Genomic DNA, 22,553 nt, shown 5'->3' with positions numbered 1-22,553 from the left:
ATCACTTTTCTTGTGTTGTTTCCAGGCGCCTTTACAAGTATTTAAACCTTGAAAATATAGGAAAAAGAGCAATAAGCAACAAGAAGTGTTCCATATTTTGCAAGAAAGTTGTGGTCAGAAAATTATTTTAATTATCTAAAAGAGCTATAATGTCCAAAAAATATCATTTTTAAAAAATTATATATTTACAAATATTTAAAATTTTTAAGTGCATTTTTCCTTGGTTGCCTTGATTGCTTTTGTTTTTACTTTTTTCTTTGTGTTTTCTTTTCTTTCTTTCTTTCTTTCTCTTATTTTCTCTTTTTTTGTTGCTAAATTTTATGAGTATTTCTTGTACTTTTTTGGGGTCATTTCTTTCTGACCCAAGTTTTTCATTGCCTTCTTACCATTTTTTTAATTATAAGATATCAAGCCAGTTTGTTCAAAATTCAATGGGTTAGGACAGTCATGTCACAAAAAGGTACAGTGCACATTTTCAGTTGTACATATCATTATGCTGTTGTTTACAGAGGTTTGAAATATATGTGGCCTTATTATTTTTTTATTGATCACAGTCTGTTGGAGTTTACGAGGAACACTTGAGGGCAGCAACTTACTCAGCTGCGAGAAGCCTGTTATGATCTGTAACACTGCAAAATGACAATCATACGATCTCATCACACAAAGAAAAACACAAAAACATTCACTTCAGAATTTTATATTTATTAATTTACCAGTTATTTTTTAAATGTCAAGATAATTTAAATCTCTCAAGCAACAAAACTGTAGGCATTTTAACCATCTGCTTTTACAAAGTCAAGTTTAATGCTGAAAACAGTGTGAGGGGAATCATCACTGCCATAAAACATCGGCTCATATTATTTATTTGCTGCATCTGAACAAATGAAGCAGGTTTTAAAACTGATTTCAAACACATCAGAGGACCAAATAGATCACACCTGAGTACAAAATGACACAACAGGCATGCCTTCATACACAACATTTGATTTGTCACTTTACAGCAGCGCTTTTAAAACTGAAACACTTCCACCAACACAAAGTGATATCTTACATCACAGTTAACTCACAAGCGGCTGTTTTATATGTGCTGACGGAGGACAAGAGATTATTAAATTCATCAGTATTTTTTAAGCTGTTTATAAATAAACATTGATCCTGGTGAATTCTGTAGGAAAAAAAAGACCCTGTACATAATCAAATATTTATGCACACGGTGATGTTTTTAAAAGATCCCATAATAGTGAATCATTTTTCAAACACAACTTTAAGAAGCCCTATACGATATTCAGAGTGTATCTATGATTCAGAGGTTGTCTGCACACGGTTCTCAACATGGACGTGGCCGAGCCAAAGTTAGCAGTTAACAGTGCTAACAGCGGCAAAGGTCCTGACAGAGCTAACGGTGTTAAGCTTGGAGGGGATGAGAGGCTGGACGCTAAGATTCTGCAACAACGCCATCCTGATATCAGCGATAACCACCGCATGAGTGCAGAGCAGAGCGAGGTTAAGCTAACCAGTTGGACACACTCACAGGGTCTAACATGCTCACGCAGCAGGATGTAAATACTTCCCACACATTCATTTAGTTGTGGCGGCCCGCTATGATCAAAACATCTATATTTTTTGAAGCTGGACCAATTATCAGAAACGCTGCCGGAATATGCATACTGTTCGGTTATGCATTAAACCACATTCTCAGAGCGCAGAGCACACTCTGGGCACAGGCAGAGCAGCAGAGTGTGAAAGTGAAACATAACTGTTAACTGTGCTGGCGCTAAAAGTCTGCAGCAGCAGCTCCATCGACCTTATTAGCTTTAACTGGATCAACAGATTAATCATTAACTCCTCGACTCAAACTCCTCAAACTGCTGCAGAGGGAAAAAGAACTCTTGATTAGCTCTGCCGGACCCACAAAAACATCCAAATTTTGAGAAGAAAGGGGACACAGAATGATAAAAACACACACAAAATGCCGCCACACATAGATTCTAGTTTTGTGAGCAACAATGTTCTGAATATCGTATGGAGCCCCTTCACAGATAACCATTACATCTCAAGCTCTCTGTATTTGAATTAGGCATCTTTGGCAGTAAATCGATACACTGGTGAGCAGTGTTTAACCATCAGAGTGATGGACTTAAAGGGGACATAAAACATGATGATTTTCAAAGCAGTTGATTATATGAGCAGATTAACCCGACATGGAACCATTAATGTCCAACGCCACTCTAAAAACTGGGCTGCTGCTATTTCAAATCATCTCTGTCCCTAAAAATAATCTGAACATAACTAAAAATTAAGAAAAATACACATCAGGAGTCACCTCCCTTAGAAATAACAAGTTTTTTAACCAACCGCTACAATCAAAAATCTGTGCTTTTACTAAACCCACAATCCAGTACTGGTTTGTGGAACCATTCGGTTAAAGGAGCTTCAGTTTAATGGGGACAATATTTTAGGACATTATGTTACAAGAAATCATTAAAAGAGTTAACAGCTCTCTTTAGACAGGCAGCATACAGCCCATTACTCTCTCCCTTATATATATCTATGTAACGATTTATCATTATGTACACACTCCTATACAAAGTGCAGCATTATCACATCATCTACACACAGGTCCAAACTCAGTGACTTTTTTAGTACATTGGGATTCACCTCAGGAAGTGTAATTATTAATCCAAACCTCCTAGACTGCAGAATGAAGAAGTGACGGATTTAGAGACTCTCCGGATGACAATGAGCGCTAAACACGGAGGACTTCTACAAAAAAAAGATTGCAGCAATGACCTCAAATATGCCTAAGCCCACAAAAACATATAACCAGAGTGTTTCAGTGGCACACACTGGGTATACATCATGACAAGACTCTGAAAGAAAGATTTTGAATCTACAATTTTGACTATCTGAAAACGTGTGTATCAATAGTGACTATTACGTGTCTTATGTCAGTTTTATGGAGTCACACACACAGAGATGTACGCTAAAGCGAAATGTTTGCAGAAGATACACGAAGCGTGACAAAGCACACCTAAAACTACTTCTAACTCTACAAAGTGCTAGTGTACAGGCATCTGGACACTAGATTGTGCGTTAGTTCGAGTAAGAAGATAGCAGGCCTCTTCTCATGCAACAGAGGTCCGAACCTCAACCTGAAAAAACATTCGATTCCAAGACAAACACAGCTGTCGGCTCCCGTTACAGCTACACCAGGCAATTTCACACACTCGCAGCTCCAGATCATTTAGATCACAGAGAGACAACGACAGAGCTTCCTTTGGACATTACAGTGGACTTTTTACAACACTATTATGCTGCGATGACCTCTGGGCACACAAAAGTTCCTGCGTCTACAGGCCGACATTAAAAATCTAGCAGCTACAATGTGCAGAAACACAAATCTGATTTCAGCCTATTTCCCCAAAACATATCAGGTTGTGGTTTGGACTGCATGAACCAGCCTGGAGAGACGCAGCAAGAGAGACAGGATGTGCAAAGAGGGACGCATAGAAACAGACCGATGTTAACCCAATAAAAACAATAATGCATAACACACACACACACACAGAACAAAAGTGCAGATGGAAAGGAAAAAATAGCAAAGCTCACGCTGACACAATGGCAGAATGTGTTTGTTATCCCGAGTTTTCACACAATGGGGTGTTTTATCATGCAAAAAGACAGAAAAAGAGCAAGCAGAGCTGCAATGATCAGTCGATTAATACATTAGATGATCGACAGAGAATCAATCATTTGAGTAACTTTTCCTGATTTAGGGAAAAAAATCTCTTGAAATGTTAAAAGCTGATGCATTTCTTTGTCATACATGATAATAAAGTGAATATTTTGGATTTTTGGACACACAAATTGAAGACATCACCTTGAGCTCTGAGAAAATACAGAGGGCATGTTTCAATATTTTTCACTGTTAATCCATTTTTGGACAAAACAATGAATCGACTTATCGAGAAAGTATTGGGCAGATTAATCACTAATGAGAACAATCGTTAGTTGCAGCCCTACGATTGAGCAGGCAGCGGAGGAGCAGCCGAGGGTGTACACAGATTCAAGGTCAAAATAAAAGTGCAAATACAGCAGCATAAAAACACAAGAACTCAGACGGAGTGACGACAGACTGGGCTGCAGTTGTACTACAACAGTGCAGGGGCTGATGGGATTTCACAGATGTTGCTTACAGTAAATAAGCTGGTGTGCCTGGTGGTTCGTTTACAGTGCGGCTCCAAACTACAATTAGTGAGGAAAACACGTGTTCAAGTCAAAAATGGCAAATCTAGCAGCCCGCTACGGGAGGAACATGGAGCACGACCGGTGGAGCTGGTCACCGTTTGGTGCAATAAAATCACAGAGAACATTTGGAGAAGATGCTCTTCAGGTGAGAGGTTTGGTAATAACGAAGGAAAAGTACATTCATGTGAGTTCAACAACTCAAAGAGCTGATTGAGCTGTTTGGATGGAAACCACTGAGACAAACGTTAAAGGTATGCTATGCAGGATCATCCGAAAAGAGATGACTCATACAGAAGTAATCCCTGATCATCGCTTACGACCCACTGGAAGTGTGTGGCAGTGTTTTTATCTGCAACCTGTATTTTCTTCAAATTTTGCTATTTTGGGGACGTGCCTGAGTATAGTGCACAGGCAAGGTGGAGACTTTAGAAAAAGTAACGACCAGGTGCCAGACTGTAAGCAGCACGCATTCAAGAAGAAGCTAGAAAAAAAGAAAATAGACACAGCAACGAAAAAACACAAATAAAGCAAATGAGAGTGAGACTGGGGTTGGCTTCAGGTCTCACTTTTTACAAACAGAAAATGATAATTCCTGCATAGTTTACCTTTAAAGACGGAGAATAATTACAAACAAGAATCGTTTGGTCTTCGGGCGGATTTTGCTGTTTAAGATAATAAAGCAGGAAGCTGTTAACGCGTCACATATATTCAGAAGTTGTTAACTTGCCACTGCTATTTTAATCATAGTCTGTACCTTACCTTATTAATTCAGGGTCTGAATCAGGTTTGTATGCTGCCAGAAACATTCACAAAATTAGGAAAATGCAGCTTTGATCAACTGCCTGTGTGTAAAACAGACAGTTGAACGCTGCAGGGTAACACTCAATGAACAACTACGCTTGACAAATGTGATCTTAAACCGAAGAGTGCTGCCAGTACGAACGATGCTGCCTGTTACAGACACACACGCTGCTAAGCTTCGGTTATGTGCGCTTGATTGGAGCGTGTTTGTGAGATTCTGCCTGCTGCGTGGGAGTGCTTTCACAGTAAATCTGTCTGTGCTTGTATGTGCTTGCGTGTATGTGTGTGTGTGCGCTTTTCATCTGTACAGCGACCTTGTGTGTGTGTGTGTTTTCTTTAACATGACTACAGCTGTCCCTAAACCAACTTTTACACCAGCAGGTCTGGTTACCATCCGTTTACATTGTCTCTTCCTCTTTGCGAAGCCCTCTCTCTGCCCACGTCTTTCCCCTTCTTAACCCATGCCAAGGCCCCTCAGTGGGGCCCCTACAGGCCCCTCCTCCTTACTCTCCACCTATTACTGGAGCTCCTTCATCCTGTTGAGAGCGGAGCCGGCCCTGAACCACTCGATCTGCGTCTCGTTGAAGGTGTGGTTTAGAGAGATGGACTCCTGGCTGCCGTCGCTGTGTTTGATCACTGCTGTCAGAGGCTGGAGGGAGCAAACAGGATGTGTCAATCATTCAAGCATTTTTTCGACATCTGACATGACTCTGAATCAATGTTTCACTAAGCTGGGCACACTCGGTACCATTTGAATGAGAAAAGTTGCACTTTAATTCCAACTCTTACCACATGAGTAAATCATCTGCAATGTAAAGCCAAAGCTCATAATTTCTGTGCTCACACTGAGCAGGCTGAACGTCACGCAGCCATCAGTCACGCTCACGGTGTGACTGTAACATAGACTATAAGACATCCCAATGGACAATATTGACCACTGATAATTCTCAATATAGAATTGCTTAAACCTCAGAGGCAGTTAAAGTTTGTCTGCTGGCAGAGATCTGTAACGTTACAGCAGAACGGTTCACAATGATGCATTCATCTTGTTCCATTGAGTCGTGATAGGAGGAACATCAAAAAGGCACATATGCTGTTGCCATAGCTCGATCAACCTGGCCTCTATATTTTGTCGTCGCCATGGCACTCTCTGTCTCTTGCTGTGTGACAAAGCTTGATGCAAGGTTATTAAGCTTAATTAAAACTTAAAATAGTTGTGAAAAAAAACATTTTAATAATAAAATGAGGCTTAAGAAAAAAGCAATATTGTGTACTTGCAGAGCTAAAAATTTTTTAAAAAATTACAATATCTTTAGTTTTAGTCTTCATCAATTTGGTCACATTTCTCATCACAACAAGCATGAAGAGCTATTAGTGCATGTTGACATAACTGCGAGTCAACTCCCTCACAAAGTAATGTGTTTGTATGGTAATACCTATTGCGAACTTCTTAAATTTTGCACCTGACAATTACCCCCCTAAAACAAATGCTGGAACTTATACAAACTTAACTAAAACTAAACGTTTGAAAACAAAAAAACTCAACAAATTTAGGCAAATTCACTGTGGAAACTAACTGAAAAACAAAAAAGTTTAAAAACAAATTTAAAATACAAAACTACAACTATTCTGGCCAGATGAAAATTTACAAAAATTACTGAGATGTCAGAAATGCATTCAAATGTCAAACTGACGCTCAAGAGCAGCTGATCGCATCTTAATCGGTCATCACTTGTACGCTGCACGGCAAACAACACCCAACTAAGCTGAGATTCAGTCTGACTCTAAAATGAGTCATGCAGATGAAAAGTCGTGTCACAAATGGGCTCAAATCGTGCAGCGTACGCCAAGCTTGAGAGCAGAGCATTTCTCACCTTGCCGGGAGAAAAGGATTTCAGCCCAGCAATTGAAATCTTGTCGTCAGGGCGAATTTTGTCGTAGTCGAGCGCGTCTGCAAAGGTCAGAGGCAGCAGGCCCTGCTTCTTCAGGTTTGTCTCTGTGAGAAAGAAAAAAAGACGGAAATATGAGACATAACAGCGAGAAACTGACACTCACACTGCGCTTCTATAAGAGGAGGGCTCTTTGAATATCTGTAACACAGAAATACGAGGTCATGGAGAATAACGCATGAGTGAGCCTGTGTGTCTGGTTCTTATTGATTGGTCCGAGTTCTCATTATGAATTAGCTGTTCCATTTGCACAGGATTCAAGCTGTTAGAGATGTATTTTTGAAGACCAAATGACACTGAAAGCTTTCTATATAGTTATTTAAACAGTATAAAGTAAATGCAACAGTATTTATTGTGTGTGTTTCTGGTTCTGTGGAAATCTTTTCACACAAATAAAAGCAACATTCCTGAGATCAGACAGCCTTTCATCTCCTCACTTACCTATATCAAGCCTTTTATAACAAACTGCCACTAATGGACTGTAATTATAACTTGGAGACTCTTTTAGACACTCCTTCCTCTGGCAGACTGTAAACATGCCAAACTAAAAAATCATCAGCTTGCTCTAAAGTCCAACCACACCTGTTAAGATACTGCTCCGCTGCAGCCTCTACCTTTCACAAAGAAAACAAATTAACGGTTTGAGTGTGAAGATAATAAAACTGCAGGGATGCCAAAACATAAATAATGAAATCAAAGAGACAGATTGATTTTTTTTTTTCACTCTGTGCTTTGAAACTTACCGTGAATTCTGGCAAAGCTCTTCACGATGATGGCGCGTCCTCCAAGGTGTCGTGGCTCCAGGGCAGCGTGCTCTCTACTGGACCCTTCTCCGTAGTTCTCGTCTCCAACCACAACCCAGTTCACTCCATTGGCCTAGATTATAAAGTTTATCAAAGAAAAAGGAAACATTTAAAGTGCTGTCAGGGCAAAGACAGAAAGACATGATATGTATAAATGTAGAAAAAATAAACAGACACCGTCCCATTAGGCTCACCTTGTAGTGGCGGGCCACGTCGGGCACACCTCCGTACTCTCCTGTCAGCAGGTTCTTGACCTTGTTGACGGCGTCGTTCTCGATGTTGACTGCACCGATCAGCAGATTGTTGGAGATGTTGTCCAGGTGGCCGCGGAACTTCAGCCAGGGCCCGGCAGCGCTGATGTGGTCGGTGGTGCACTTTCCCTTCACCTACAGCAGCAGAGGAAAAGAAAGGAAGGGAGGAGTGAGAGATCCAGGGGAGAAGGAGAGAAGTAAAGTGACTAAATGTAAACAATGGCTATTTAACACTCCACCAGTTCAATAATTCAGTTTCAGTCACCTTTGTGCAAACGCTTTCGAAATTCAGCTACATTAATATAATTATTCAAAAACAGGGAACACATTCATTATTAGTAAAGCTATTCTCCCTCAGGTGAACTTATTATTTTCCTCCCTCTTTTAAAGGATAAGACTTTTACTCATTGTTAACAAAACTCATTAATCCCATTAACCTAAACCAACAGTGCATTAGTGTAATTCACAAAACTTTGCTACACTGCCTGTGCGTCTCAGTCCCCATCACATTCTTCCCTACCAAAACACAAAAACCATAAATCTTCAGAAACTGGCCAGGAGTATTCAGAATCAGAAAAATGTTTTATCTGACATGACACATGACGGCTGCGTATTTGCAGCAGCATTATGGTTTATATGGAAACGAATCAAAGTAAACTACAGTACCCACGTTCATTATAATGAAGGAACATATCATCCAGTACAACAGTGTGGCTCACTGATGTGAGAATTCTCCCTGAATCAGACAAGAAGATACTGCAAATCTCTGAGTCGCTGAGCTGCTCAAAGCACAAGCATTTTTTTGTCCCAGACTGTTGTTTTGTTGAAGTGAGCGCAAACAAACTACTCAACTGAGCTCAGAACAGCTGCAGTGACTGCAAGATAATGGGGCAGATTGAGGCAGTTTTTCAAAAATATACTGCCTCTCTACCTCTCTCCTGCTCTTTTCTTGTCTCTGACTTGTTTGCAAGGAGCCTCAACTACAAACGCATCCAGTTTTTGGAAATACCAAGCGTGTCTGAAGCGGACAAAAGTGAACACAAGTCTCTGAACTGTGGACCTGTCCTAAAGGGCACCAGTGCAGATTTTGTGCTGACTTTAACGGTTGCAGCCTCAGATCAAAGAAATGTATCTGACACAGACAAACCGTGACTAAAGTCCTGTAATCTGCCACAACCTTCCCTCCATTTCCTGCTCACCTTGATGAGGACCCTCATGTCCTCCAGGTCTTTTCCATGCCACTTGTCGAAGGGCTCCAGCAGCTGCAGACGGTTGCTGGTGGGGCTCACGTCCACCTGAGCAACATCAAAACAGGCTGAGACATAACAGTTCTTCCAAGAATATTTTCAAAGCAAAGTAGACAACTCGAAATTTTATTTGAACACCAAAAAAATCCTTTTCTGTTTAAAAACTATCACGTTACACATTTCTGTCTTAAACAAGCCTTGATCACTCTGTTACTTTACACTCGTTTACTCTTTCATGTGCTGGATCAAACTGTGACAGAGGACGCTCACCTCGCTAACAGTTTTATTAAAGCTCTGCTGTTTTAGAGATTGTTGAGATCAGATGCTGCATTTTAAGACAAAAAATTTAAATCACCTTCACTGAGCTGCCCTCAGACGGGGGGTACTGGTAGGTGTCCTGGCCCGGGTCGAAGTCTCTGGTGGGGAGCTCGTCACCAGTGGGTGGTGTCAGCTTGAACTTCTCTCCGTTAGGAGCGGTCAGATAATCGGTCTCTGGGTTGAAGTTGAGTGTCCCGGCGATGGCCATAGCGGTGACAATCTGTATTGAATGAAATCATATGCATTGAGAGTGTGCAAATATGAACACCACCAAATAATACAGAAATAAGAATTTATCAAGTCCTCCACTGATATACATCCACTACGAGCTATTGCCAGTCTTTTTTTGATGCCCATGTAATTATTAATCTCTGAGCTTGTATTTTGCTCGACGGTCCACCTGCAGTACTTCTCACCTCAGGAGAGGTAACAAAAGCATGAGTAGCTGGGTTAGCGTCATTCCTGGCAGTGAAGTTCCTGTTGAAGGACGTGACGATAGTATTCTTCTCTCCTTTTTTCACGTCCTTCCTGGAGAAAGTCAAAACACAGAGCATGTTAGTCTGATGATTTGTGTTCAACAAACATTGCTTAAAAGGATTTTCTATTTGATCTTCAGCCTTTATTGTGAACTTTTTTACTACCTGTTTAAATCAACAAAAGAAATTAAAAGACTTTAGCCCTGATAGTTCTACACCAGGTCGGATACCCGCTGAGTAACCCGAAAGAAAAAAAAAAACATAACTGAGCTGGCCATGTAGACGCTCAGCAGCCTGATCTGGCAACTGCATCATGTGGCAGACTGATGCCACATGTCGTGGAACCCATAATAATGGGTCGGAGCACGTCTGGATTTGACTTGGAGATAATTAGGGGTTGCTGGTCAGTTGCAGAATTGAGCTTTGAGGTGCAGGTTTAAAAAAACGGACTTGTGCAGGACTCTGGTTAGTGGCTGACGTGTTCATAGCAATAAACTGCTGATCTTCTTACTTCACCAGAGGAAAAGTCATTGAGTCATTAACATCAAAAGGGTTCAGTCTGTTTGAAACATAAATGCGCAAATGTTCATGACAATCTCCCTGTGAGATTTTGGGATATATTGTATGTAAATGTGTGATTTTGACCTGTAATTGATGCAACAATAAAGTTGATTCAAGCGTCCAAAATGGACACGGTTTTGTTTAAATCTGCTTCCCCGGATTAATATTTCTTGTCTAAAGTTTAAAGATTGGCCTGGTGGTAGTGTAGCATTTATTTAAAGGAATTCCAGTCATTTCTTTCATGAACCAGCACTGGTAAAGAGGTAATATTTTAGAGATATTTTTGTGTTTGTCTGCCATGACTGCTGCCACTGAGGCACAATAAACCTTTACAGGTGAGATGCACACCTGTCCCACTGTCCGATGCAGGGTCCACAAGCATTGGCGAGTACGATTCCGCCAACATCATTCAGGATCTTCGCCTGAAAGAGCGACAACAGGAATTTAAAGAAATTCTTTCCTGCATCTTTCAAACACAAACAATTGTACAAATTATGTACATGCTGAAAAGGACAAAATCCCAAAAATGCTTTCTGTGACTTGCTAAATATTGGTGAGATTCTGACTCACATATCCATCCCTTTCGATTGTGGCGCGGATCTGCTCAGAACCAGGGGTGACTGTGAACTGAGCCTTGCACTTCAGACCTTTATCCAGAGCCTGCTTGGCCAGAGAGGCTGCCCTGCCCATGTCCTCGTAGCTCGAGTTGGTGCAGCTGCCGATCAGACCTGCAAGAGACAAAATCAGCGTTTGTAGGAGAACCAGAAAACCAAAGTGCATGAGCTCACTGTTACAGTGGCAGAGTGGAAGTAGACTTATTCATCTATTTTTGCATATGAAATGAGAGGAAACTGTTGAAAAGGAGAAGACTCAAATGACAACCAAGTGTGTAATTATACATTTTTATCATCTTCATCATATTCTGCTCATTCTGTCACTGAGTGGAACTATACTACACTCGGTGCTGCTTCTTGTAAGCTGCTGTGGAAGACCACATGACAGGGCTGTAATGCGACCTGATCTTATCTGATCAATAACACAGCGGGTAGGAACAAAGAAATACAGATCACATTTCACTAGACAAAGCATTAAAAATGACGTCTGTAAGATAACACAGCTGTGTTACTGACCAACTTTGACCTCGAGGGGCCAGCCGTTCTTCTTAGCCGTAGCCCCGATGTCGGACACCGGGTGGGCCAGGTCAGGAGTGAACGGCCCGTTGATGTGGGGCTTCAGCTGTTGGAGGAGGAGGGAAACAACACGCAATGAAGAACAGGCATAATTTGGATAATGTGGGACATGTGTGCTCAGGCTATAAATATTGCTTTCTAAATTTGGAAACTTTTAAAAGAGGAACACTAATAATAAGCACTTAGGCTGCCTCATGCACCATCATAACCACATGACACAGAACAAGACGGAGCAAAAGTTATGTGTAAGAGCCACTTCATCACACATTTTATACCTGGTAAAATGTTAATGTTGGTATAAGACAAAAAGGTTTTGATATTAATCAAGTTTTTACAACAGTTCCTGTATATTTTGAATGGTGTATAAAGCAGTAGACTATATTAAAATTATGTTTATATTTGGATTATTTATTACATTATTTCTGTTAGAGTGCAGGATAAGTTATGTACCACAGCTATGGTGCCATCAACATCAGACACTGTAACATTATATGATGAAAAATAAGGAGAAGCATTTATTTTAAGTCACTTTTAATGGTATCTGTTCATTTTTGGTTTACTGCCTTGCATCAGGAACTTGGTCATTTATTAAGCTAATGAATGTTTTACTAAACAGGTTTGTGTTGAAATGCTTGTTGTCACATAAGAAATGTATTCTAACAGCAAGGTGTTCCCAAAAAACTAATAAAATAATGTACTCTGTAACTTAATAATACCGTGACTCCAAGATCTTGTGTATTCACAAACAGACTGATGTCACAATGACAAGACGATAATACAGTCAGATTTGTACCACTATACAATTATAGTGGTGAGACGTACGGTATGTCCCAAATCCATAATACACTCTGAATCTAGGTAGTTATGTGGTGTATGGGAAAGTGAAAAAACAATTATAGTAAAAACAGGCAGCATGAATACGAAAATACAGTTAATTTTTTAACCATATTTATTATGACAGGGGGTTACTCTAGTATAAGAAAGACATTTTAACATCTTTAACTCACAGTTTGGCTTTTGCATATACTGTATCATTTCCTGTTAGTATAAAATTGTAAAGTATGTTGATTTCGGCAGTGTACTTTGCTGATTTTACGGCAAGAATTAATGTGTAGTATGGATTTCAGTATTTTCCCGATAACTGTACAACGGGAACCCCTGCCAGACCACAAAAAAATAAAGAAAAAAATAACTATCAAAACATTACATGACTCATGAAAATGTTCGAGCTCACCTCACTCAGGTTAATCTCAATGACCTGGTCGTATTCACAGCCTTTATCTGGGACCAAGTCGTCTTTGAACTGATCGGCCACAGACGAAATCTCTGAGAGGGAATGAAGAAATAAAGAAAGTTGTAGGAGAGACACACAGAATGAAGACTAACAGATAGAAACAGTCAGAGACTCACCTCCACGTCCAGTTTTCTCCATGTATGTCTTCATGCGGTGGTTGTAGGGGAAAATGGATGTGGTGGCGCCAATTTCAGCACCCATGTTACAGATAGTCGCCATTCCTGAAAAATCAGCGCACTCAATTACACTAAAGTTGAGAGAAATTATTATTTATTATCTATTCAAGCAAGACACTGAAGCCATCACCGTTCTTCTCTGGTCTGATTTTCACATGTTAACACAGAGAATGTCACAAATGTTTAAGTCTTGAAATGTGTCTCATCTCTACCAGTGCAGGAGATGGAGTCGACTCCAGGCCCGTGATACTCCACAATGGCTCCAGTGCCGCCCTTCACAGTCAGGATGCCGGCAACTTTCAGGATGACATCCTTCGGAGAGGTCCAGCCAGACAAGGTTCCTGTCAGCTTCACTCCAATCACCTGACGGCAAAAAAAACAAAAAAAAAAAACAAATGGAGATTTTAGCTGCTGCACAGCAATGGGTCAGGGCTGCCTGTGCGTGGAAAGGCAGATTTCAAACTGCTGTCAAAAATTCACTTATCAAGCTAAAACTGCATACTTCATCTAGACAATATGGAGATGTTGATAACTTGTTTATACAAAGATTGATTTGCTCCATATGTGAAAAAACTGATGTTTAAAGACACCATTTTCCCATAGATTGTAATTGTTCACATGAGGGCAGGTTTCAAAATGCTGTCAAAAATTCAGTTTTTGAGATAAAATTCTGAAATGTTACACACTTAATCTACCAGCAAAATGCTGTCTTTTTTCGTGAAAGTTGAAGATTTATTTTGCAAGAATTTTAAGTATATGTTTACAGCACTGTTTACAGTTAACCATTTTGATGCACTGTCAGCTCAATTTTTGATCAATCAAAAATCTCTGTGGGTCGTTTGTGTATGACAGTCTGAAGATGCCCTGTAGCAAATTTGGTGTCAATTGAGCAAAAAATAACAGGAGGAGACAGGTTTCATTAGTTTTATGGTTTTTGATAAAGATGGATTTTATCATTTGTACCAGAGGGAAGTATACTAAAGTCTAATCATTCTGTTGTAAGTTTCAAAGCTGTTGCACATACGAATGATTCATTAGGAATTTTCAAACTTTTGAAATTTAGACGGTCGCTGCAGCGTCACCATCAGGACTATTGGCTTACATTTGCAGCTGAAGAAGTTTGGCATGGGACTCGACCTACTTGCAAAATTTGGTTTATTTTTATGCATGGGAAGTTGGAATTCCCCTGAAGAATAATAATAACATTGAGAAAAAAACAAAAAGATAGAAACATTTGTGGAGACATCCAGTGGTTGAAAATATTAGACGTCAAAAACTCACTTTAGGACACTTGAGCTCCCAAGGAATTCCAGCCATGACATCCACAGCATCAGCACCACCCACTCCGATACAGACGGCCCCCAGGCCACCGCCATTGGGAGTGTGGGAATCTGTACCAATCAGCATCACGCCAGGATAGGCATAATTCTCCAGGATGATCTGTCCAAAAAAGGGGACTCACACTAAGTCATACTTTTCTTCCTGGAGACTTAAAATTCCCATAAACTTTGTTTTGAAATAAGAATATGCAAAACACATTTTCAAGCATTAGAAAGTCTTTTATAGTATCAGTTAATAGTGTGCTGTACCTGATGGATGATCCCGGATCCAGGTTTCCAGAAGCCAACTCCATATTTGGCAGCGGCAGTGGCGAGAAAGTTGTACACTTCCTCGTTTATCTCCTGCGGTAACAGCAATTATGGAAGAATTATTTTCACATGAGTCTCCTTGATGTAACCATAAAATAATAAACTTTTCTGCAGCACTTAAACCTGAATCCTGCCATTTACCAGACATCTTCATAAAACCAAATCCTTCTCAGTGAAGTTTAAAATGTTCAAACATTTTTACACCATTTGTTTTGTAAATCTTAAGTTAGTTAAAGGCAATATACAACACTGTCAGTTCAAAGAACACTTCAGTATATTGAAACATTATATAAAAGTGCAATTGCACTCTATAAACACAACCCAAAATAGAAATTGGCTCTTGTTGCACACAATGTTGATAAAAACTGGCTCAAAACTGAGCCAAAAACCAGAGGAGAAACTTGAAAAGCTGCTGAGTCTCTCCATAACTGCTTCCTGCCAACACATTAATGAGACCTTATGAGGTTTGTATCGTATACACACTTTGCGAGCGCACAGACTTACTGTTGTAACCTAATGTTGTTGGTATCTACTGTGTGTGTGTGACTGACTGTAGTCACACGAGTCGCCCTAACCTGAAATCAGCATTTCGTGGTGTTGTAATGTTAAGTCATTTTTTGAAACAGACAGACTACCACTTCCTATTATAAATTTTTGTGTTGTAATAAGCAAGTCAGACCATGTCCATTCGGTCAAGACTCGGTCTGATCAGATTACACTGAAAACATGAGGCAGAATGGAGGCCAGTCGCATAGCAAGAAGGCACAAAAACATGCATCTCATTGGTAAAAAGATTTTTTAAATATTATTTTTTTGGCATTTAAAGCCTCTATTGATGTTTTTGATTATTATTAATAATGATAATTATTCCACTGAATGGCTGTTGTCATATTTTATGATAACATCACCCTGAAAAAGGATTTAAAAAATCCTCAATTTGAATAAACTGATTCATCAGATTCAATGAATCATTTTTGAATATTTTTTTTCAATTAATAAATTTGATTTATGATGCTGTTAAATCACACAAGCATTTAAATGCTAATTTAGAGTTTGAATATCTATAAGAGGTCTATAATGCACCTTTCTGTGTTGAGGGCATTAAGTTTTAATTACTATTTACTTCGATTAAAAGTACAATTATTTGTTGCCCTTGAAAAAGACCTTAAAAAGTAATTTATAAAATAATTTTATCAAATTTTACTGGGTTTTTAAGGGGATCAAAAAAAACATGAATGAAGCTTTGAAGATTCTAACTATTCAGTACAGCCCTAAAATTACACGTACAATATTCATATTACTCAGTCCATCTGTCCTCACCTTAGCCCTCTGCAGGTCCTCAGTCCCTCCGATCTGAGCCTCAATCAGGTGATCACAGTGGATGGTGGAGGGAACCGCCACTTTGGGCAGACCGCTGCTGATGAACTGAAGCATGGCCATCTGAGCGGTGGCGTCCTGCATGGCCACGCGGTCTGGACGCAGGCGCAGGTAGGTGCGGCCGCGGTCTATCTCCTGCCCCGCTGGATCATCCAGATGACCGTAGACGATCTTCTCCGACAGAGTGAGAGGCCTGCCGAGCCTGGTGGGGTGGAGCAACGAAAAGTGTTTGTAGCATCAGATACTACGAGATTTTGATTTTAATATCTATACAAAAATATTAAAGTGTTCTTGCAGGGTTATATGTTTTAGCTCTCAATGCTGAAAGCTAAAATATTTAAATATAACTGAAAACCACTGAACATAAAAAGTAACTCTGGCTCATGAGGACAGCGAACACCTGGGAGCTAACTGTAATTATATAATCTTTAAAAGCAAACTCAAGACCTACCTTTTTAGTTTGGCTTTTAATTTAACTTAACTAACTGTGTGTATTTATTTATATATTTTTGTCTATTTTACTGGATGGTATGTCATTATTTTTAATATTTGAATCTATTGTTATTTGGGCTGTTATCCTTTCATTTACCATTTATTTCGAGTATTTTATTTATTTACTGACTTATTATTAATATCACATTTATTTATTTATTTTATCTACAGGTTTTGTTCTGCCTCCGGTGTTTATTTTAGTTCTTTAATTAATTACAAAGACTTGCTTTTTTTTAACCCATGTGTCTGTGTACTTGTGTGTGTGTGTGTGTGTGTGTGTGTGTGTGTGTGTGTGTGTGTGTGTGTGTGTGTGTGTGTGCGTGTAAGGGGGATTGGACTCCTGGCTTTTATCCTATTAAGCACTTGTGTTACAATTTTGCTCGTATGAAAAGTGCCATACAAATAAAGTCTGATACAGTGGTCATATAACAGCCACACAAAAGGCTTTTCCTATTCCTGGATTACAGCATGTGGTAAACCAGGCAAGAGGGAATGCCAGGACACCCAAATTTAGCTCTGTGGGCCCTGCTGACCCTGACAAGTCAACACTGTAAATGCCACAAGATTAACTGTGCAGCTGTAATAAACACCGGCCATTCCCCGCGAGCCAAACCGTAATCAACAAACACTCTGTGTGTGTTCACGTGTGTTTCTAAGAAGGGCAACTGCTGACCTTCTGCGCACAATGTTGATATTCTCGTGCATCTTCTCATAGTTAATGCTGGAGCCGGGCTCAAAGCGACTCATGGCCACCTTGGCCTTGGCGCTGAAGGCTGCAGAGACATGGAGACGCCTTGCCCCGGTTCCAAGGGCCAGCTGGACAAGAGGAAACAGAGAAAAGTTTTGTGAAAGAAAAAAGTTTTATTGCGCAGATCAGGACTAACACATTAAGTTATATAATAACTACGCAGAAGAAAGAGAGGTCAATAAATTATTCAAGAATGGGTCCACATGTGATGATAGTTAAAACATAATCTTCCAAGTAGCACCAGTAAAAATGTTGTTGAGAAAGACTGAAGAATCTCCAATTTCGGACATAAAAGGCTCAGTCAGTTTGGTTAAACATTGATCGGATCAGATAGTGAACTTGGTGTGTCCCATGCCAACCTACATGATCAGAACTGGAGCCAAACAAATTATATTTTAACTGGTCAGTCATTGTTGATTCTATTTATTTTATTCCCCTTTACTCCAGCTGATAAAAATGCCCCACTGGACTCTGTTTAAATACCAGAACTCAATTCTAACAGATGGCTTTGCCAAGTGAATAAAAGCCAGCTGATTTTAAAAAAATATCTAAGCAGACAGCGTGCTTCAGCAAAAGCAAAGCCAGTGGAGACGCAATGGATTCAAAACTTAAATTTTAGCAGTCTTTTTTAGCGATTTTTTTCAGGGCTAAATTGTCAAGACTTAATTTGAAAATCAAGTTTTTATTAATGCTGGAAGTCAAAACAGGTTATCAAAATATTGTCCAATATTTCTTCCACCGCAATATAAGACTGACTTTCTATCTGTAGACAGTATATAAACATTTCAAGAGGTTTCTTTTCAAAACTTTAATGTCCTTTAAGTGTGCAAGGTTTCATCATGGAATAGAAGAGATATAGATACAACTACTGCTTCAAAACTCTGACAAAATCCCAATATTTGACTGAATATTAGAAAACAATTCAAACTGCTTCATGTTTCTGGGAAGTTTTTATTTGTTGATGTCATTTGCATCTGTCAGCTACATTATATAATGGGATTTAAATCCATTCCAGTGAGTGACAGGCGCTACATGAGGGAGCCTATGTTAGCTTTCTTTAGACCTGATCCGCACTCAGCATTGCTATTCAGTGGAAAATCACTGTGTTCAGAGAGAATTGGGTGAAAGTTTACACAGCTCATATTTCAGGAGTCAGCCTCATCCGCTTGGAGATTACTAACAGTCTGACACACTACACAGTTAAGTTAACGATAACTTCACTATGAACACTTGATGAGACAATGCTCCTCTTTTTCGCAGAGCAAAAAAGAGCGAAAAAGAGGAGCATTGTTGACTACAAACAAAATCACGAGGAATAAATCTGAAGCAGGGGAGGATTTGCTCAGATGCCCTTTCTCATAGCTCCAGAATATGTTGATTTCTGGTTGCCAATATTAACCAGTAATTAAAAATATGTAAAATACAGCCAGTTTTGTCTTTTTTCAAGGTATTTCACATGAAGAAAATGTATTTTGGGATGTCCGGGGTCTTGATGGAGGACTCTCTGACATTGCAATGTTGAAACACTTTAACAGACTGACACACTACTGCGCAGCAGAGTCAGTGTTTTGGTTATTATTGTTATTTTAGTTATTTAGTTTAACAGTAACGGGTTTGATATAATGTCAATGCAAAAACATTACAATTATGTTTGAACATCTGCTCGATTGTTTGGTATATATATTGCATGGTATTTTTACTCTTCATATTTTGAATCTTTACAAATCCGAGTCTTGCAAATTAATTGTATGCAATGCAAATGTATTAACTTACTTTGCAATTAAAGTGGATGCTGATTCTGATCCAAATAATAACCTACATATGTAATAAATAAATGATTAAAAGCAACGATGAGGCCATGTTGTCATTGCTTGAATGTCAAGTGATACTCTTTAAACAGAAAAAAACTGTTATGGCACCAGCTCATAAACCTGAAGGAGGTAAATAGCACATTGCAAACTCAGACAACTCAAGCGAACTTCTCTGGCAACAATTTTCGTCATACTTTCACAACAAATCTCCATTACAGCGCTCCATATAACAGGTATATTCTCATATTATCCCTATATTATTTTCTCCTTCTTACCATTTTATATGAGTGGAGTAACGCATGCAGGCTTATGTAAACGTTTATTAGTGTGACGAAGTAATCTGTGAGAATTGTTTAATTTCACTGACAATTTTCAATGACATTATTGAGATAATAAATTGGTGAATCACAACGAAAAGCAAAACCTCACTTCGTTTCTTTGCACTATATTGATATTATTGTAATAATGTGATATAACAGCAGCTATTATCTTGTATTTTGGACATTGAAACACTGCAAATGTATTTTCTTGGTTTTAAAGGCTGTATTACTTTAAAGAAATGTAATTTAAATAACTCATTATGTACTCACAATATCATCCCAATATCGATATTGACGCACTTAGTCAAAAGCATCATATTTTATTTTCTCCATATCGTTTTCATTATTTGGAAGACATAAACTACAGGTGAAAGTTACTTCGTAAGCAGCCGACATACATATTTAAATCCTATAATAAACAGATGCTCGTCGAAGGCCCTGTGATATTTAAAATAAACATTTAATGTGAGATTTCATGCTCACATCAGCAGAGCAGCAGAAAGGCGCGCGCAGGAGCGGACTGTTATTAAAGTGCGTATCATGAAAACTCCGTAACCTTGCGATCACCTTGCAAACATGGAGCCGCTTGGGACCATTTGCAGCCACTTTCAGTTAATGTTGACTTAATTTAATACTGGTATTAGCACAAAAACGCTAAAATAGTGGCATATATGTGGGGGGATGTGGTATATAACCGTTACATGCGTCGCTGTCAAGAGTCAAACGAGGACACGGTGACCCGACTGGCGGCGGCTCGATACGCACTTTACTCTGCGTTAACCCGCCGTCCGTCAGACTGGAGCAATGGCGGCTGCACTACACGACACGACATACATGCTGCCACATACGTGGTCGATATCAAGGCACTTAAAAAGTCTGTGAGAGTAAATTAACGTTTTCTTACCCGCAGCCTAGTGACAGTCAAACAGTAAGACGCCATTTTGTTCACTGACAAAGATGAGTGTCGCCCTCGTGTGACGTCACCGGCTTAAGGAGTCCGTTATTTGTTAAAAAAATAAAAACATTAAATATGTTAAAGTACACTGTATTTATACTGTTATTGTCTTATTCGAATAAATTACACCCTATATTATCAATAGCAATAATACATATTGTATTAATAATTATATTATTAGCATTACATTATTACTATTATTATGATTATCATGATTATTATTATTATTATTGTTATTATTGTTATTATTGTTATTATTGTTATTAATAATAATAATAATAAAAATGTGTATATTTTATGTGTATTTTTAGTAGTATTATTATAGGTACATATTATCATTAATAAGACATAAAAAGCCGTTATTATTTTCCTTCATACAGTACTTCCCTAGAGTCTTAGTATGTTAAAGTACACTGTATTAATATTGTTTTTGTCTTATACGAATAAATTACAACATCTGTAATTACTAATAATACATATTAGAATAGAATAGAATAGAATATTCCTTTATTGATCCCCCATTGGGGGAAATTTCAAATGTTACAGCATGAAAAAGAGAAAGTGGAATGTAACAAAGAAAATAACAATAACACAATTATACAATAACAAATAACAATAAATAAGTAATAAAATAAGTATGTACATAGAGGAAAAAGGTATGTACACATAATAAGTAAGTAATAGAATAAGTATGTACACAAAAGATTGAATGAATAATTATATTATTAACATGGCATTATTATTATTTTTTATTATTATTATTATTATTATTAACGTATATGCTTTACAGTCCCATTTTCAGTGACTTTATATTCCAGCTCATTTCAGGGGAAACAGTGTGCTCTTTCAGTTTCAGATTTTGATTTAGGCCAATAGGACATAGGATTATCTAAAAAAAAAAATGTACTTCTGCTTAAACACAGGACTTAAATGAAGATATTTCATAATGTAGTATTGTTACTTTTTTGTTTAAAATACCTCTTCAACCAGTGGAACTACACTATTCATAGTAAATAACATTTATCAAAAAATAATGTAGCTTTAGCTGGAGGACATTATTGGAATAATCAAAAGTAAAAATTTGCTTGTCCAGTTTTTTTTTTATCTGCTAGCTTTCTATAATCTTTTCCTTTGACATGCTTGTGTTTTTAAAATCATGTTATTTTGAAAATGTTCTCTCCCCGACATGCATCTAACAATACCAAAATTTACTTTTTCGTTTTTTTAAAAAAGGCAATAATCTATTTAAAAACGCCCATTTAAGTTTCTAAATGTAATTTGACATTTGACCTCTACAGTCAAAGAGTAAAGTAATGAAGTGAAAATCCTTAAATGTGTTCAAGGGACATATATGTTCATGTAAACCTAAGATTTGGAGATGTTTGGATGTTAATTAATATAATTCACATTCATTTATTTTGTAAATAAATAGGCTATTCTACAATCATAATCATCAATCATCAAAATAGTGTGAGTGCATAATAAACCAACAAAAAGCCATGGCAAGTGTTATTTTTTAACACTCTCATCACCGCACATCAGTTAATGATGCGAAGAACACCATTTCCCATAATCCCCTGGTAAAAGTCAGGTTGCTTTAGCTGCTCAATGGAGGCTGCAGCCCAATAATGTGTGGGTCCTCCCCCATCTCAGCCAATAGCAGCTCTGTTGCTATCACCGCTTATATTTTTAGCAAATTGCTCAGCACCGTGGGGAACTACAAATATCGCTCCGCCGGTTAAAATAGATCCCTCAATGTAAACATAGACTAAAAACGACATTATTTTTGCTTGTTTTTGGCGTCATTCTTTCAAAATAAGACTACAAATCCACATCTTGTGCAGAAAGTTAAAAGTATAATGTCTATCATTTTTTATTTTTTCAAAA

General features: G+C 38.5%; 1 protein-coding gene across 1 annotated transcript; it reads right to left on the bottom strand.

The window, feature by feature from the left end:
* Positions 1-686: 686 nt before the first annotated feature.
* Positions 687-20,691, bottom strand: LOC121956104 (aconitate hydratase, mitochondrial-like). The gene is made up of 18 exons (XM_042504210.2): positions 20,616-20,691; positions 17,506-17,648; positions 16,284-16,542; positions 14,904-14,996; positions 14,596-14,754; positions 13,527-13,677; positions 13,255-13,359; positions 13,079-13,170; positions 11,785-11,890; positions 11,225-11,382; positions 11,003-11,076; positions 10,034-10,145; positions 9,655-9,837; positions 9,252-9,347; positions 7,996-8,187; positions 7,742-7,874; positions 6,924-7,045; positions 687-5,698 (listed from the first exon to the last, which is right to left on the bottom strand). The coding sequence occupies exons 1-18, from the start codon at positions 20,649-20,651 to the stop codon at positions 5,567-5,569; spliced, it is 2,346 nt and encodes a 781-aa protein (XP_042360144.2). The 5' UTR covers positions 20,652-20,691; the 3' UTR covers positions 687-5,566.
* Positions 20,692-22,553: the final 1,862 nt, after the last annotated feature.

Source organism: Plectropomus leopardus, chromosome 18, assembly GCF_026936395.1.
Source record: "Plectropomus leopardus strain MGB_pleo_1.0 chromosome 18, ASM2693639v1, whole genome shotgun sequence".
In the NCBI taxonomy this organism is placed as follows: Eukaryota; Metazoa; Chordata; class Actinopteri; order Perciformes; family Serranidae; genus Plectropomus; species Plectropomus leopardus.
Note: the sequence above shows the minus strand (reverse complement) of the source record. Positions and strands in the feature narration are given on the sequence as shown.